General features: G+C 40.3%; 1 protein-coding gene across 7 annotated transcripts in view; it reads right to left on the reverse strand.

The window, feature by feature from the left end:
* DOCK10 (dedicator of cytokinesis 10) overlaps positions 1–17,747 on the reverse strand; it is a 280,263-nt gene that overhangs the window by 137,667 nt on the left and 124,849 nt on the right. For all 7 annotated transcript variants that reach the window (XM_063713072.1, XM_063713071.1, XM_024243212.3 and 4 more), the window contains one exon: positions 16,971–17,060. In XM_063713072.1, the coding sequence (XP_063569142.1) occupies positions 16,971–17,060 (90 nt within the window). The remainder of the gene's footprint in view (positions 1–16,970; positions 17,061–17,747) is intronic.

Raw genomic sequence — 17,747 nt, forward strand, 5'->3', positions numbered from 1 at the left:
CGCTTTCCTCTCTGTCCACTCCTTCTCCATTCCTTACACAGGGTCCTCTTTGCCTGCCCCTTAGTGAGAGTGTGGCTCAGGGACCTGCCTTCTCAGCTCCAGCCCAATTCTCTGGTGTTCATGGGCATACTCTTCCAGGTTTAAAGCCTCAGTTTTCAAATCTAGAGTAACTGCCCACACTTTCCTGTGCTCCAGACCTATGTATTTATCTTCTTCTTGGATGTCTCTCTCTGCATGTTGGCAAATGAGGTTATCTTCCTTGCTTCATTCTTCCAGCAATCTTCACTCTGTTCTGGGCACCTTATTTAAATGAATGGCACAACCATCTAGGTAATAGCCCAAGCCATAATTATGGGAGTCATCATAAACACATTCCTCTTCTTTACTTTATTTTCAGTCCCCAACTCCTGTCAATGCTATCTCCTTAATAGGTCTTTACCAGTGGGACAATCGCATAGCCATACAGCTCTTTGTAATCATACACCTGGACTATTAAAACAAATAGTCTCCTATCTGTTAGTACAGCTCTTTGTAATCATGCATCTGGACTATTAAAACAAATAGTTTCCTATCTGTCCAATTTTTCTTCAATCTTATTCCTTCCCAAGCTGACCAATCCATACTCTGGTATGCTTTTAGTTGTTTCTTCTGACACACAAACCTGACCTTGTTTATCTTTATTTATTTATTTATTTATTTTTAGATGGAGTCTCACTCTGTCTCCCAGGCTGGAGTGCAGTGTGCTGGAGTGCAGTAGTGTGATCTCCGCTCACTGCAAGCTCCACCTCCTGGATTCATGCCATTCTCCTGCCTCAGCCTCCCGAGTAGCTGGGACTACAGGCACCTGCCACCATGCCCGGCTAATTATTTTGTATTTTTAGTAGAGACAGGGTTTCACCATATTAATCAGGATGGTCTTGATCTCCTGACCTGGTGATCCGCCCTCCTTGGCCTCCCAAAGTGCTGGGATTACAGGCGTGAGCCACCGCGCCCGGCCTTATTTACCTTAAAGTAGTACTCCAGGGGGTACTTGTCAGAGTGTGTTGTAGAAATCTAATCGGAGGTCTGTAACTTCTTGCCTGATGGTATGCACCTTGAGGGCAGGGACTGTGTTTAGCCAGTGGTTAAGCCCATGTTGGATAATGAACCTCCTCTAATCTTTCATCCAATGGTTGATTCTCTTTATCACATACACTTTAGCTTTCGACATAATGTGATCTGTAGTAACAGTAAATCAGTGGGACAAGAAATTTCTATGTAAATTTCACTCTTTGTAAAGATAATTTCACTCTTTGTAAAGATAATTAGCTCCACCTAACTGAATTGCAATTAGCAGAGTCCTGTATACCTTGTTTATGCCACTGGATTCACGTTTGCCCCTAGGACAAGAGAAAGGCTAATCTGATAATTAGGTAGGGGAATGAAGGGAGAAATTTAAGGGCTAAAAGAGTATTACACTGACATTTATGATCATTGTTAATTACTTCAAACTTTGAGAGTAACATTATTTATACTTATAATTTGCTGTATGAGGGTAAGTCCATAGAACAACCATCACTGGGGCTTGTGCCGAATTGTGTCTTAGAATTGCATGACCTCCCTGAACACAGGTAGACATTTTTGATGCTAACAATAAGAATTAAGAATAGAGGGCAGGGCGCGGTGGCTCAGGCCTGTAATCTCAGCACTTCGGGAGGCTGAGGTGGGCGGATCACGAGGTCAGGAGATCAAGACCATCCCGGCTAACACGGTGAAACCCTGTCTCTACTAAAAATACAAAAAAATTAGCCGGGCATGGTGGCGGGCGCCTGTAGTCCCAGCTACTCAGGAGGCTGAGGCAGGAGAATGATGTGAACCAGGGAGGTGGAACTTGCAGTGAGCTGAGATCGTGCCACTGCACTCCAGCCTGGGCGATAGAGCAAGACTCCGTCTCAAAAAAAAAAAAAAAAAAAAAAAAAAGAATAGCGATTAGGCCATGAAAAGAAAACAACTAATTTATCTGATCTCCTGGAGGGTTTTAATATTTTCTTTTTTTTCATTAGAATCAGCCTGAATTAAATGCACACCCCAGTTCACCTAATAGTTGATTCTGTTTTACTTGAACTACATTGTGCCTCTAGTTTCTGGTGATGTCCTTGGATCACATTTACATTAGCATTTCTCAAAGGTGTTTCTTAAAGATACTTGGAGAAAAATGGACAGAATTTCTACATGGTCAAATGCATTTTAGAAATGTTTCATTTCATATCCCCTTCTAAGACAGTCTTGATGGATATTAGCTAATTAAAGACTCTGAATATGTGTGTGTGTATGTGTGTGTGTGTGTTTCTACGTGTGTGAGACACTTAGGAACATCCTGCAGACCTAGCCTCTTGCAAAACATTCTGTGCCTACATAAAGTTGGCTTCTGCCCTGATTTAAATGAGTGGTGTGTGTGTGTGTGTGTGTGTGTGTGTGTGTGTGTGTGTGTATTTTTTATGGACAGCTAGAGATTTCAACAACATTTACTTCGCCTTAAATCATATTTGTATTTACCATTTAGTCTTGGGTCCTGTTTTCATTTTTGTTTTTTCCTTTCCAGAATTCATTTCTGGTTTGAACCCCTTGCTTAAAATCTGAACTTTTCCTTGCCCCGGTAACCTAGTACTATTTGGATGAAGACAGTACATAATCATCATCGTGTGTGTGTGTGTGTACATGTGTAGATGTGGCTGTAGAGATAAGTATTTGCTTTTATTCTTTTTTATTTTTCTATGGACAGAGTCTCACTCTGTTGCCCAGGCTGAAGCTCAGTGGCATACACATGGCTCAATCATGCGGTCTCAAATTCCTGAGCTCAAGCCATCCTCCTGCATCAGCCTCCTGAGTAGCTGGGACTACAGGTGCACACCATCATGCCCAGCTAATTAAAAAGTTTTTTTAGAGATAGAGTCTCACTATATGGCCCAAGCTAGTCTTGAACTCCTGAGATCAAGCAATCCTCTTGCCTTGGCTTCCCAAAGTGCTGGGATTACTGGTATGAGCCACTGCAACCAGCCTGCTTCTGTTCTTTTAATGTTATCATACCTCGTAAGTCCCCAAGAGTTTTATGCCATGACCAAAATGAGACTTGGATGAAGTCTCCTCACTTACCATTATTCTACTCCTGCAGCAGTGTTGGTTTCCAGAAATCAGAGAGGGCTTTGTCGTCAGAGTAACTTGCTACGTTAGTACTTTGTCAGTATTTCTCTCAGCCATTCAGCTGAAGTGGTCCCTAGACCTTTGTTCCCTCTTGAGCCACTGTATTATTCTCAATTCTTTGCTCCCTCATCTCCTTTTGTTAAGAGACACTGAACCAAGAGCTTGGTTTTAATTAGTGTGCTGAGCTTTCTTCTGACTTTATATGATCCCTTTGTGTATATTAAAATAAAAACTTTGTTATAGAAGTTTTGCTTAGGAAGTTTGCATCCTATTTCTAGATCCCTTTAATTGCCCCCCTCTCCTCCTTAAACCCCTTGTGGGAGTGGTGCTTGTTTTATCACGGAAGTGTTTAGATATTTTTTATGGTTATGGATGTTCATTTTAAGCCACTTAACGAGATTCAGATAAAGACAATGCTCTCCAGTAGTTGTTTTCCAAGTGTTTTCATACTACTGCTATATTTATTTTCAGAATCACAGCATTAGGATTTTTCATATCCCTATTTAAAGATGGAAAAACTAAGGCAGAAAGGTTAATAGTTTGCCAAAATGAAGGATACCTTCCCTTGCGAGGAGTGGAAGTAACCTCACCCAGTCAGGCTAGTGAGCATGTGGTATAAAGGAACTTATCAAAGGATCAGAGACAATAAAATGTGTAAGAACATGGAATATGATGTCAAAGATAGCAGAGCCTTAATTGTGGCTCTGTGTGAACTTGGGCGAGTTCATTATTCATTCGGAGCCTGTTTTCTAGGCTGTAAAATGAGGTAGTAATACCTATTTCACAGAGTTCTCAAAAGTTTTCACATGCACACAATGTATAAGCAACTATGTACTCAACTAGAGCTTGATGTTAACATGCAGTGTTTTAATGGATGTGAAATAAGCCTATGCTTTTGTGTGGGGAATGTTTAATTTTACATTTAAGAGATAGGGAGGAGAATTAATAACAGGTAAAACAGAAAAGGAAGAAGCTGTTCATTTTAGTGAACTCCCATTAAAATATGATGTCATTCAAGATTAAAAAAAAGAAAAGAATGCCTAATGCCTTTCATGAGGAGCTGAGAATTGTCAAAGTAGAGAGCAGTGAGAGAAAACTCAAATTTTTTACTGAGCTGGATGTGTTGAAACTAGATTCTTGCCAATCTGTTGCCTGGCAACCATGGTATTTGCCCTTGCCACCCCACAGGGAGCCGCAGGGCAATTTAGCACAGGGTGGACCAATAAGGTTGCTTAATACACTTGTGGTAGGTCAAGCAAGTGTTTCTACAAAGCTCTACAAAAGTCAATGAATTCACTTCAGTGCTAGCATAATCTAGTTTCAAAAATCCAGCCAATGTTCCTGAAAGTGTGGCCCACTGACTGTATGCATCAGAGTCACCTGAGCAGAAACCACAGTGGGGCTGTGAGGGTGAAGACTGACAGAAGTTTTCTTTCCAGAGGAACATAGCAATCTTATAGCAAAACACCCTATTGGCAGTTAGCATCGCAGTTAGGAGCCCAGGGACGGGGCTGGTGGCATGTGTCCAGATGTTGGATCTGTCTATTCCTGGCTGTCTAATGCTGGCTGGGCAAGTTTCTTAATATTTCTATGACATAGTTTCCTTGTTATTAAAAGGTGATAATGATGATAATAACAAACATATGTTTGTAATTGCTACAAGCAAAGGGCTTAGAAGTGTATCTGGCACAAAGTAAGCAGTCAGTAAAGGTTAGCTGCTATTAGTAACTGGGGTCAAGACTTTTTGCAGTGTAATTCCCTGGGACCATTTCCCAGTCTTAGCCCAGCTCTTTGGTGACCTCTTTCTTTTTATCTGCTGTCTTTAGGCCTGACTATTAATGTTCCATTTTCATCACGGGATATTTGTAAGGAGGGCTTATCTTCTTCTCATCCTATAAAGCACAGGTTTCACTTTATCTTTATCCTTAAAATCAAGGACTACTATGGGAGTTTTTGCAGGGTTTTCAGTACTAGTGACATAGAAAAATTAGCAGGGAATAAAATAGTTTTGTCCCAAGCTTCCTCCTTTCTCTCTCTCTCTTTTTTTTCTATTTTAGATCCATACAGTTGAGAAAAAATATAAGAAGATTCATTCATGTTGCCCAAGAGAGTTTAATGTTCTGTCCTGAGCTTTGCAACATGAAAGTTTAGCAGATATTTGGGATCTAGGGTGAAAGGCACTCTACTTGGTTTCTCCTTGGAGCAGTTCTTAGAAAAGTAAGACGCTAAGGTACAAGAGAGAAAAGTCTACAAGCAGTTGAAAGGGAATTAAGATGGGAACAAAAGTGAAGGTGAGAAATTTCCCCCCAGGAGCAATAATAAAATAAAGGCAAATTTTGTGGTCAACTTGTCCTCAGCTGAAGGTGACGTTCTCAGAGAACTACGGAGAGATGAAAAGATCTATCTGGACATTTGAAGTTGTGAGGTAGAAGCTCTTGAAACACAAGCAAAACTGAAGGCCTCTGGGAACCCTAGAATAGTCCTTTGAAGTCTCTTGTGTTGTATGGATCCAGTTATCTGCTTTTCATGCCATCTCTCCCCTGGAAAAGTAGCTACACTTGAAACCTTGGTTGGATCTAGAGATTGGGGGTGGAGGTTCTGAATGGTCCCAGAATTTAGAGTTTGGGCTAACTGGCCCTATCTTGAAAGCATGCCTGGCAATAAAATGAGGCAGTGTTAATAGGCGGGAGCTGAAGGAGGCTGGCAGCCAAATCCAAGGCTCTGAAAGCCTTGGGTTCTAGAGACCCAGAGCCACGAGCTAGGAACACTTGTTCATGTGAGAGCAATTGGAAACTGCTGAAAACTGGAAATATATAAATGCTGTATACACCCCCAAAGAGGGCAAAAGGACCATGAAATGAAAAGTTCCTAAAATGATAGAAACATTTATAAATCCGTTGTAGTTGGATTAAAAACGACTGATAATGGACTATGCTTGCTGAACGTAATTGACTGCTATGACAGAAAGACAAGCCCAACAGGTGGAATCCTAAAGCAAGACACTAAAACAATAATAATAATAATAAAGAATCTGAAGTAGTATTTTAGGTAATTATCTAATGACTTGAAGAATTATGTTGGATTTTTAACTTTTGCAGACAAGTTTAGGCAACAGGCTTCAGTTGCTTCCAATTCAGGCAGCATTTAAAAATACATTTTTTTTTTTTTTTTGAGACGGAGTTTTGCTCTTGTTGCCCAGGCTGGAATGCAATGACATGATCTCAGATCACTGCAACCTCTGCCTCCTAGGTTCAAGTGATTCTCCTGCCTCAGCCTCCCAAGTAGCTGGGATTACAGGCATGTGCCAGTACTCCCGGGTAATTTTGTATTTTTAGTACAGACGGGGTTTCACCATGTTAGTCAGGCTGGTCTCGAACTCCTGAGCTCAGGTGATCCACCCGCCTCGGCCTCCCAAAGTGCTGGGATTACAGGCGTGAGCCACCATGCCCAGCTCCGCCCATCTCTACTAAAAATATATTCTAACTAATTTTTTCCAAAATAGCTTTTAAGTTACAAAATTTATGTGTAATACCACAACAAAAGAGAATTATATAAGTTGAAAATCAATCTTTCCCCTCCCACTAGAGTCCCAAACTTGTGAGGTAGCCAATGTTGAGTTTGATGTGTGCATTCTTTTATACTTTTCCTAGCCTTATATAAACATATTTATGTATATATATATATATGTTTTATATCTTTCATGATATCATACTACAATTCTGTAACTTGCTTTTTTCTCCTAACAATATATTATGGGCATCAGACCGGGTGTGGTGGCTCACGCCTGTAATCCCAGCACTTTGGGAGGCTGAGATGGGCGGATCACTTGTGGTCAGGAGTTTGAGACCAGTGTGGCCAACATCGTGAAACCCCATCTCTACTAAAAATACAAAAATTAGCCAGGCATGGTGGTGGGCGCCTGCAATCCCAACTACTGGGGAGGCTAAAGCAGGAAAATTACTTAACCCTGGGAGGTGGAGGTTGCAGTGAGCAGAGATCGCGCCAGTGCACTCCAGCCTGGGTGACAGAGGAAAGACTCCATCTCCAAATAAAAAAAAAAAAAAAAAAAAAAGAAAGAAAAAAAAATCATGGGCATCAAAACTAAGCTATTTAAATAGATATAATTTTTTATTTGTTTTATATTATTACAAAATATAAATGTGAAAAAATTTTAGCCTCACCCTTATTAATTGATAATTCAAAATTTCCAATGCAGCATACATGTCTTATGAATTACATTTCAAAAGTTACAGATATGAGTATTTCAAACATCATGCGACAGTGTTTCTTTCACTATATTGTTATCATTGCTAAATGGTATTTATCTTAAAATTTTTCTTCCCTAAAATTGTTTTTTTAATTTCTATTTCCATGACTACTAGTGAGGCTGAGCAACCTTGTATGCCTCTTAGCCTACTGCATTTCTTCTTTCAAGCAGCCTGCCCATATCTTTTGCTCATATTTTCTCGGGTTATTTGTCTTTTTTTAAATTAATTTGTAGGATTTTGAATACTAGGAATGTATGTATTTATATGTGAGTGTGTGTGAGTGTGTGTGTTCAGCAAAAGACATAATGAGTTACAAATGATTTCTCTGATTAAATATTTTATTTTGACTCTGTTTATGCTACTGTACATTCGTCATATATAAATTTTAATTTTTTATTTGGTTAAATCTGTCAGTTTTCCCTAACTTCCCACTTAAAAATGTTTTCCTACATTTTCATAACCTTTGTTTTTATTTTGTTTGTTTGTCTGTTTATTTATTTATTTATTTGAGACGGAGTCTCCCTCTGTTGCCCAGGCTGGAGTGCAGTGGCACAATCTCAGATCACTGCAAGCTCCGCCTCCTGGGTTCACACCATTCTCTGGCCTCCCCCTGCCAAGTAGTTGGGACTGCAGGCACCTGCCACCATGTCTGGCTAATTTTTTGTTTTTTTTTGTATTTTTAGTAGAGACGGGGTTTCACTGTGTTAGCCAGATGGTCTCGATCTCTTGACCTCGTGATCCGCCTGCCTTGGCCTCCCAAAGTGCTGGGATTACAGGTGTGAGCCACCGCACCCGGCCTATAACCTTTGTTTTTAAAACTTAGATTCTTTTTTTCATCTGGAATTTATTTTTGTGTGTAATATGAGATATGGACACAACTTTATTTTCTTCCAAAATGGATAGTTGAGTAGTATTTGTTGAATTGGCCACTCTTCCCCAGAGACTTTGAAGTGCCATCTTTACTATTTCTTAAATAATATTATGGACTTAAATTTGTTCTAGATATTTTTTGTTTCACTGGTTTATTTGTTCATTCCAGAACACAGAAAAAGATGTAGAGTGCCCCAATTTATTTTTTAAAGCTAGCATCTCTCTAAGGAAAGGAAAAAAGAAAACTAGAGCCAAATTTCACTCATAATATAAACTCCAAAATTTGAAATAAAGTAAAAACAATTAGAAGGCAACTCGGTATTAAGGTAATAATACAATTTGAAGTAGAAAGTTATACCAGAAATACAAGTAGGGATCCACAGGACAACAGCCCATTGATTTTATTACAGTGCTAACTAAAACAGAAAAGCTGTTGTATTAATAGGATGCGTATGCATGTGATAACAGGGCAGCCAGTCTTTATAAACACTCTAAAATTTCATAGAAAGACACCTTTTAAAACACAATAAAGAAACGCCAGAAACGAACATAAAACACCATCTTTCATAATGGATGAAAGATACTAAGGTCTCCTCCTAAATTCAAGAATAAGACATATTGCCTGGTATTAGCATTATTATTCAATATTGTTTTAGGGATATAAAATAATAGAATAAGATAAAAATCAAAGAAACAATATACTTATTAGAAAAGAAGAAAATTTTACTTGTTTATGCCTACACACCTAAGAAATTAAATACGAACTATTAGGATAAGAGTTTAGCAAGCTAGTTATTTATATTAGGAAATCAACAGCTTTTTAAAAATATCAGTAATTAACAGTAAAATTAATTCATTAAGTAATTAACAGTAAGAAAAAGAAATGGAGTTTTAAAATTCCACTCACATTTGTGACAAAATTATAAGGACCTTAGAATATATTTTACAACAAAGTTAAAGATCTTTATGAAGAAAATGCAATGTATTTCTGAAGAATGCACAAGACCTGGTTAAATTTCCCCGTTAGGAAGTCAATGTCATAAAAATGTCAAATCCTGCCTAAGTTAACACATATTTATTGCAGACCTGGTTTTAATAAGTCTGATTGTCTGGTATAAAAAATTATTTGCCGGGGGAGGAGCCAAGATGGCCGAATAGGAACAGCTCCGGTCTACAGCTCCCAGCGCAAGCGACGCAGAAGACGGGTGATTTCTGCATTTCCATCTGAGGTACCGTGTTCATCTCACTAGGGAGTGCCAGACAGTGGGCGCAGGTCAGTGGGTGAGTGCACCGTGCGCCAGCCGAAGCAGGGGCGAGGCATTGCCTCACTCGGGAAGCGCAAGGGGTCAGGGAGTTCCCCTTCCAGGGGTGACAGACGGCACCTGGAAAATCGGGCCACTCCCACCCGAATACTGTGCTTTTCCGACGGGCTTAGGAAACGGTGCCCCAGGAGAGTATAGCCTGCACCTGGCTCAGAGGGTCCTACGCCCACGGAGTCTCGCTGATTGCTAGCACAGCAGTCTGAGATCAAACAGCAAGTCAGCAGCGAGGCTGGGGGAGGGGCGCCCGCCATTGCCCAGGCTCGCTTAGGTAAACAAAGCAGCCTGGAAGCTTGAACTGGGTGGAGCCCACCACAGCTCAAGGAGGCCTGCCTGCCTCTGTAGGCTCCACCTCTGGGGGCAGGACACAGACAAACAAAAAGACAGCAGTAACCTCTGCAGACTTAAATGTCCCTGTCTGACAGCTGTGAGGAGAGCAGTGGTTCTCCCAGCACGCAGCTGGAGATCTGAGAACGGGCTGACTGCCTCCTCAAGTGGGTCCCTGACCCCTGATCCCCGAGCAGCCTAACTGGGAGGCACCCCCCAGCAGGGGCAGACTGACACCTCACACGGCCGGCCAGGTACTCCAACAGACCTGCAGCTGAGGGTTCTGTCTGTTAGAAGGAAAACTAACAGAAAGGACATCCACACCAAAAGCCCATCTGTACATCACCATCATCAAAGACCAAAAGTAGATAAAACCACAAAGATGGGGAAAAAACAGAGCAGAAAAACTGGAAACTCTAAAAACCAGAGTACCTCTCCTCCTCCAAAGGAACGCAGTTCCTCACCAGCAACGGAACAAAGCTGGGCGGAGAATGACTTTGACGAGCTGAGAGAAGAAGGCTTCAGACGATCAAATTACTCCGAGCTACGGGAGGATATTCAAACCAAAGGCAAAGAAGTTGAAAACTTTGAAAAAAATTTAGAAGAATGTATAACTAGAATAACCAATACAGAGAAGTGCTTAAAGGAGCTGATGGAGCTGAAAACCAAGGCTCGAGAACTACGTGAAGAATGCAGAAGCCTCAGGAGCCGATGCGATCAAATGGAAGAAAGGGTATCAGCCCTGGAAGATGAAATGAATGAAATGAAGCGAGAAGGGAAGTTTAGAGAAAAAAGAATAAAAAGAAACGAGCAAAGCCTCCAAGAAATGTGGGACTATGTGAAAAGACCAAATCTACGTCTGATTGGTGTACCTGAAAGTGACGGGGAGAATGGAAACAAGTTGGAAAACACTCTGCAGGATATTATCCAGGAGAACTTCCCCAATCTAGCAAGGCAGGCCAACATTCAGATTCAGGAAATACAGAGAACGCCACAAAGATACTCCTCGAGAAGAGCAACTCCAAGACACATAATTGTCAGATTCACCAAAGTTGAAATGAAGGAAAAAATGTTAAGGGCAGCCAGAGAGAAAGGTCGGGTTACCATCAAAGGGAAGCCCATCAGACTAACAGCGGATCTCTCGGCAGAAACCCTACAAGCCAGAAGAGAGTGGGGGCCAATATTCAACATTCTTAAAGAAAAGAATTTTCAACCCAGAATTTCATATCCTGCCAAACTAAGCTTCATAAGTGAAGGAGAAATAAAATACTTTACAGACAAGCAAATGCTGAGAGATTTTGTCACCACCAGGCCTGCCCTAAAAGAGCTCCTGAAGGAAGCGCTAAACATGGAAAGGCACAACCGGTACCAGCCACTGCAAAATCATACCGAAATGTAAAGAACATCGAGACTAGGAAGAGACTGCATCAACTAACGAGCAAAATATCCAGCTAACATCATAATGACAGGATCAAATTCACACATAACAATATTAACTTTAAATGTAAATGGACTAAATGCTCCAATTAAAAGACACAGACTGGCAAACTGGATAAAGACTCAAGACCCATCAGTGTGCTGTATTCAGGAAACCCATCTCACGTGCAGAGACACACATAGGCTCAAAATAAAAGGATGGAGGAAGATCTACCAAGCAAATGGAAAACAAAAAAAGGCAGGGGTTGCAATCCTAGTCTCTGATAAAACAGACTTTAAACCAACAAAGATCAAAAGAGACAAAGAAGGCCATTACATAATGGTAAAGGGATTAATTCAACAAGAAGAGCTAACTATCCTAAATATATATGCACCCAATACAGGAGCACCCAGATTCATAAAGCAAGTCCTGAGTGACCTACAAAGAGACTTAGACTCCCACACATTAATAATGGGAGACTTTAACACCCCACTATCAACATTAGACAGATCAACGAGACAGAAAGTCAACAAGGATACCCAGGAATTGAACTCAGCTCTGCACCAAGCGGACCTAATAGACATCTACAGAACTCTCCACCCCAAATCAACAGAATATACATTTTTTTCAGCACCACACCACACCTATTCCAAAATTGACCATATACTTGGAAGTAAAGCTCTCCTCAATAAATGTAAAAGAACAGAAATTGTGACAAACTGTCTCTCAGATCACAGTGCAATCAAGCTAGAACTCAGGATTAAGAATCTCACTCAAAACCGCTCAACTACGTGGAAACTGAACAACCTGCTCCTGAATGACTACTGGGTACATAACGAAATGAAGGCAGAAATAAAGATGTTCTTTGAAACCAACGAGAACCAAGACACAACATACCAGAATCTCTGGGATGCATTCAAAGCAGTGTGTAGAGGGAAATTTATAGCACTAAATGCCCACAAGAGAAAGCAGGAAAGATCCAAAATTGACACCCTAACATCACAATTAAAAGAACTAGAAAAGCAAGAGCAAACACATTCAAAAGCTAGCAGAAGGCAAGAAATAACTAAAATCAGAGCAGAACTGAAGGAAATAGAGACACAAAAAACCCTTCAAAAAATAAATGAATCCAGGAGCTGGTTTTTTGAAAGGATCAACAAAATTGATAGACCGCTAGCAAGATTAATAAAGAAAAAAAGAGAGAAGAATCAAATAGATGCAATAAAAAATGATAAAGGGGATATCACCACCGATCCCACAGAAATACAAACTACCATCAGAGAATATTACAAACACCTCTATGCAAATAAACTAGAAAATCTAGAAGAAATGGATAAATTCCTCAACACATACACCCTCCCAAGACTAAACCAGGAAGAAGTTGAATCTCTGAATAGACCAATAACAGGATCTGAAATTGTGGCAATAATCAATAGCTTACCAACCAAAAAAAGTCCAGGACCAGATGGATTCACAGCCGAATTCTACCAGAGGTACAAGGAGGAGCTGGTACCATTCCTTCTGAAACTATTCCAATCAATAGAAAAAGAGGGAATCCTCCCTAACTCATTTTATGAGGCCAGCATCATCCTGATACCAAAGCCTGGCAGAGACACAACAAAAAAAGAGAATTTTAGACCAATATCCTTGATGAACATTGATGCAAAAATCCTCAATAAAATACTGGCAAACAGAATCCAGCAGCACATCAAAAAGCTTATCCACCATGATCAAGTGGGCTTCATCCCTGGGATGCAAGGCTGGTTCAATATACGCAAATCAATAAATGTAATCCAGCATATAAACAGAACGAAAGACAAAAACCACATGATTATCTCAATAGATGCAGAAAAGGCCTTTGACAAAATTCAACAACCCTTCATGCTAAAAACTCTCAATAAATTAGGAATTGATGGGACGTATCTCAAAATAATAAGAGCTATTTATGACAAACCCACAGCCAATATCATACTGAATGGGCAAAAACTGGAAGCATTCCCTTTGAAAACTGGCACAAGACAGGGATGCCCTCTCTCACCACTTCTATTCAACATAGTGTTGGAAGTTCTGGCCAGGGCAATTAGGCAGGAGAAGGAAATCAAGGGTATTCAATTAGGAAAAGAGGAAGTCAAATTGTCCCTGTTTGCAGATGACATGATAGTATATCTAGAAAACCCCATTGTCTCAGCCCAAAATCTCCTTAAGCTGATAAGCAACTTCAGCAAAGTCTCAGGATACAAAATCAATGTGCAAAAATCACAAGCATTCTTATACATCAATAACAGACAAACAGAGAGCCAAATCATGAGTGAACTCCCATTCACAATTGCTTCAAAGAGAATCAAATACCTAGGAATCCAACTTACAAGGGATGTGAAAGACCTCTTCAAGGAGAACTACAAACCACTGCTCAGGGAAATAAAAGAGGATACAAACAAATGGAAGAACATTCCATGCTCATGGGTAGGAAGAATCAATATCATGAAAATGGCCATCCTTCCCAAGGTAATTTACAGATTCAATGCCATCCCCATCAAGCTACCAATGACTTTCTTCACAGAATTGGAAAAAACTACTTTAAAGTTCATATGGAACCAAAAAAGAGCCCGCATCGCCAAGTCAATCCTAAGCCAAAAGAACAAAGCTGGAGGCATCACACTACCTGACTTCAAACTATACTACAAGGCTACAGTAACCAAAACAGCATGGTACTGGTACCAAAACAGAGATATAGATCAATGGAACAGAACAGAGCCGTCAGAAATAATGCCACATATCTACAACTATCTGATCTTTGACAAACCTGACAAAAACAAGAAATGGGGAAAGGATTCCCTATTTAATAAATGGTGCTGGGAAAACTGGCTAGCCATATGTAGAAAGCTGAAACTGGATCCCTTCCTTACACCTTATACAAAAATCAATTCAAGATGGATTAAAGACTTAAATGTTAGACCTAAAACCATAAAAACCCTAGAAGAAAACCTAGGCATTACCATTCAGGACATAGGCATGGGCAAGGACTTCATGTCTAAAACACCAAAAGCAATGGCAACAAAAGCCAAAATTGACAAATGGGATCTAATTAAACTAAAGAGCTTCTGCACAGCAAAAGAAACTACCATCAGAGTGAACAGGCAACCTACAAAATGGGAGAAAATTTTCACAACCTACTCATCTGACAAAGGGCTAATATCCAGAATCTACAATGAACTCCAACAAATTTACAAGAAAAAAACAAACAACCCCATCAAAAAGTGGGCGAAGGACATGAACAGACACTTCTCAAAAGAAGACATTTATGCAGCCAAAAAACACATGAAAAAATGCTCACCATCACTGGCCATCAGAGAAATGCAAATCAAAACCACAATGAGATACCATCTCACACCAGTTAGAATGGCAATCACTAAAAAGTCAGGAAACAACAGGTGCTGGAGAGGATGTGGAGAAATAGGAACACTTTTACACTGTTGGTGGGACTGTAAACTAGTTCAACCCTTGTGGAAGTCAGTGTGGCGATTCCTCAGGGATCTAGAACTAGAAATTCCATTCGACCCAGCCATCCCATTACTGGGTATATACCCAAAGGACTATAAATCATGCTGCTATAAAGACACATGCACACGTATGTTTATTGCGGCATTATTCACAATAGCAAAGACTTGGAACCAACCCAAATGTCCAACAATGATAGACTGGATTAAGAAAATGTGGCACATATACACCATGGAATACTATGCAGCCATAAAAAATGATGAGTTCACGTCCTTTGTAGGGACATGGATGAAATTGGAAATCATCATTCTCAGTAAACTATCGCAAGAACAAAAAACCAAACACCGCATATTCTCACTCATAGGTGGGAATTAAACAATGAGAACACATGGACACAGGAAGGGGAACATCACACTCTGGGGACTGTTGTGGGGTGGGGGGAGGGGGGAGGGATAGCACTGGGAGATATACCTAATGCTAGATGACGAGTTGGTGGGTGCAGCGCACCAGCATGGCACATGTATACATATGTAACTTACCTGCACATTGTGCACATGTACCATAAAACCTAAAGTATAATAATAATAATAATAAAAGAAAAAAAAAAAAAAAAAAAAAAAAAAAAAAAAAAATTATTTGCCAACTTTTTTTTAAGAATAGTGACACCCTACTGTATGCTAAGACTTTCTCTAAGGCAACTCTAAACAAAATATTATCGTACTGATATCACACACTATTTTTATCAGTAAATGTGAAAACAGTATTCTCAGATATCCTGATGTTATCTGAGTCTGCATTTTTTCTTTTTTCTATCTCCTTAAAAGGTATGGTAATGCAATGTGAACTTTGGGAAATACATTCAAAATAATGGAATTGGGAAAAAAAAGACCAATAAAACAATGACCTGAACTGAACAGTAAAACAGAAAATATGTACTGTCATATTAGTATTAATATGTACATTAATAAGGCTAGCTTATATAACATAAATATGTTAAGAGCCGAGAAAAGATATTGCTATTGTATGCAGCTTTAATGAATTCCTAGTTGGGACACACCACTTTCTCAGGATTCAAGACTGAACTTAGATTCCACTATTTTCAGTTTGACCTGTGCTGGGCTAAATTTTATCACCATATTTTCTATAAGGAAAGGATAAGCATCATTTATTTATTCAGTAAACATCTGCTAAGTAGCTGCTATGCACTGGCTCAGTTCCTGCTCTAAAGCCGCCTGGAGTCTGGTTAGAAGAGAAAGAAGCTGTTTTGTAGGCCTCTTATACACGAATAAAATGCAAGTCAACGCTCCACCCAGAGATGTTCTATCAGTCCCTGGTGTAGTTTGGCTATGTGTTCCCACCCAGATCTCATGTTGAAATGTAATCTCCAATGTTGAAGGTGTGGCCTGGTGGGATTGGATCAGGGGGGTGGATCCCTCATGAAAGGCTTGTGCCATCCCCTTGGTGATACATGAGCCCTAGCTCTGAGTTCACATAAGATCTGGCCATTTGGCCGGGCACAGTGGCTCACGCCTGTAATCCCAGCACTTTGGGAGGCCGAGGCGGGCAGATCACTTGAGGTCAGGAGTTTGAAACCAGCCTAGCCAATATGGTGAAACCCCATCTCTACTAAAAATACAAAAATTAGCCTGGTATGGCCGGACGCGGTGGCTCATGCCTGTAATCCCAGCACTTCAGGAAGCTGAGGTGGGTGGATCACTCGAGGTCAAGAGTTCGAGAGCAGCCTGGCCAACATGGCGAAACCCTGTCTCTACTAAAAATACAAAAATTAGCCAGGCATGATGGCATGTGCCTGTAATCCCAGCTACTCGGGAAGCTGAGGCACAAGAATTGCTTGAACCCGGGAGGTGGAGGCTGCTGTTAGCAGAGGTGGTGCCACCACACTCCAGCCTGGGTGACAGAGTGAGACTCTCCCTCAAAAAAAAAAAAAAAAAAAAAAAGACATCCACTAGTTAGAATATTTGGAATTATCTATCGAAAATGAGAGGAAAATAATAATAGTAAATTGCATTGAGAATCCCCTGGGAAAAAGGAAAAGCCTTATAAATAAAGCATTGGAAGCATTACATTTACCTCCTTCACCAGTAAATTTTCTGCTTTGTGCTCTGCATCTTCAGGTACTGTTGAGTACAACGTGTGGATATCCCAGGAAACTGTGGCTGCCTGAAACGAACAATGAAAAGAAATTGAGTCCTCCGGCTTAGAAGTGTCGAGCAGACCAGCACACTGAAAACACAAAAGGGAAGTCTTTTAGATCTTAGTATTTAAAGTTAACAGAAGACAGAGACACTTCTGTAGTTCTTCCCAATTTAATCTCTAGGAGAGAAGATGTAGACATTTATTTGATTACCAGTACTAGTATTTTTACAACAGTTACTGTTTTATTAGTGCAGCTCATAGTTTTAAGCTGTTTCCCCCTTTGCAGGAAACAAAAATTTAGGCATCTGTATGTTTTCAATTTAGCATATTTCTATTGGAATCTTTTTTTTTTTTTTTTTTTGAGACAGAGTCTTGCTCTGTCGCCCAGGCTGGAGTGCAATGGCGCGATCTCGGCTCACTGTAACCTCCGCCTCCCGGGTTCAAGCGATTCTCCTGTTGCAGCCTCCCTAGTAGCTGGGATTACAGGTGCCCACCACCACCCCCAGCTAATTTTTGTATTTTTTAGTAGAGATGGGGTTTCACCATGTTGGCTAGGTTGGTCCTGAACTCCTGACCTCAGGTAATCCACCCGCCTCGGCCTCCCAAAGTGGAATCTTTTTTATTATTGCTGCTAAGTCTAAAATAAATTTGAAATGAAGAAGAAAACTTACAAAATCAGCATTATTTTAATAATATCGTAAATAATCTCAA

This window comes from Pongo abelii, chromosome 11, assembly GCF_028885655.2.
Source record: "Pongo abelii isolate AG06213 chromosome 11, NHGRI_mPonAbe1-v2.0_pri, whole genome shotgun sequence".
Lineage (NCBI taxonomy): Eukaryota > Metazoa > Chordata > Mammalia > Primates > Hominidae > Pongo > Pongo abelii.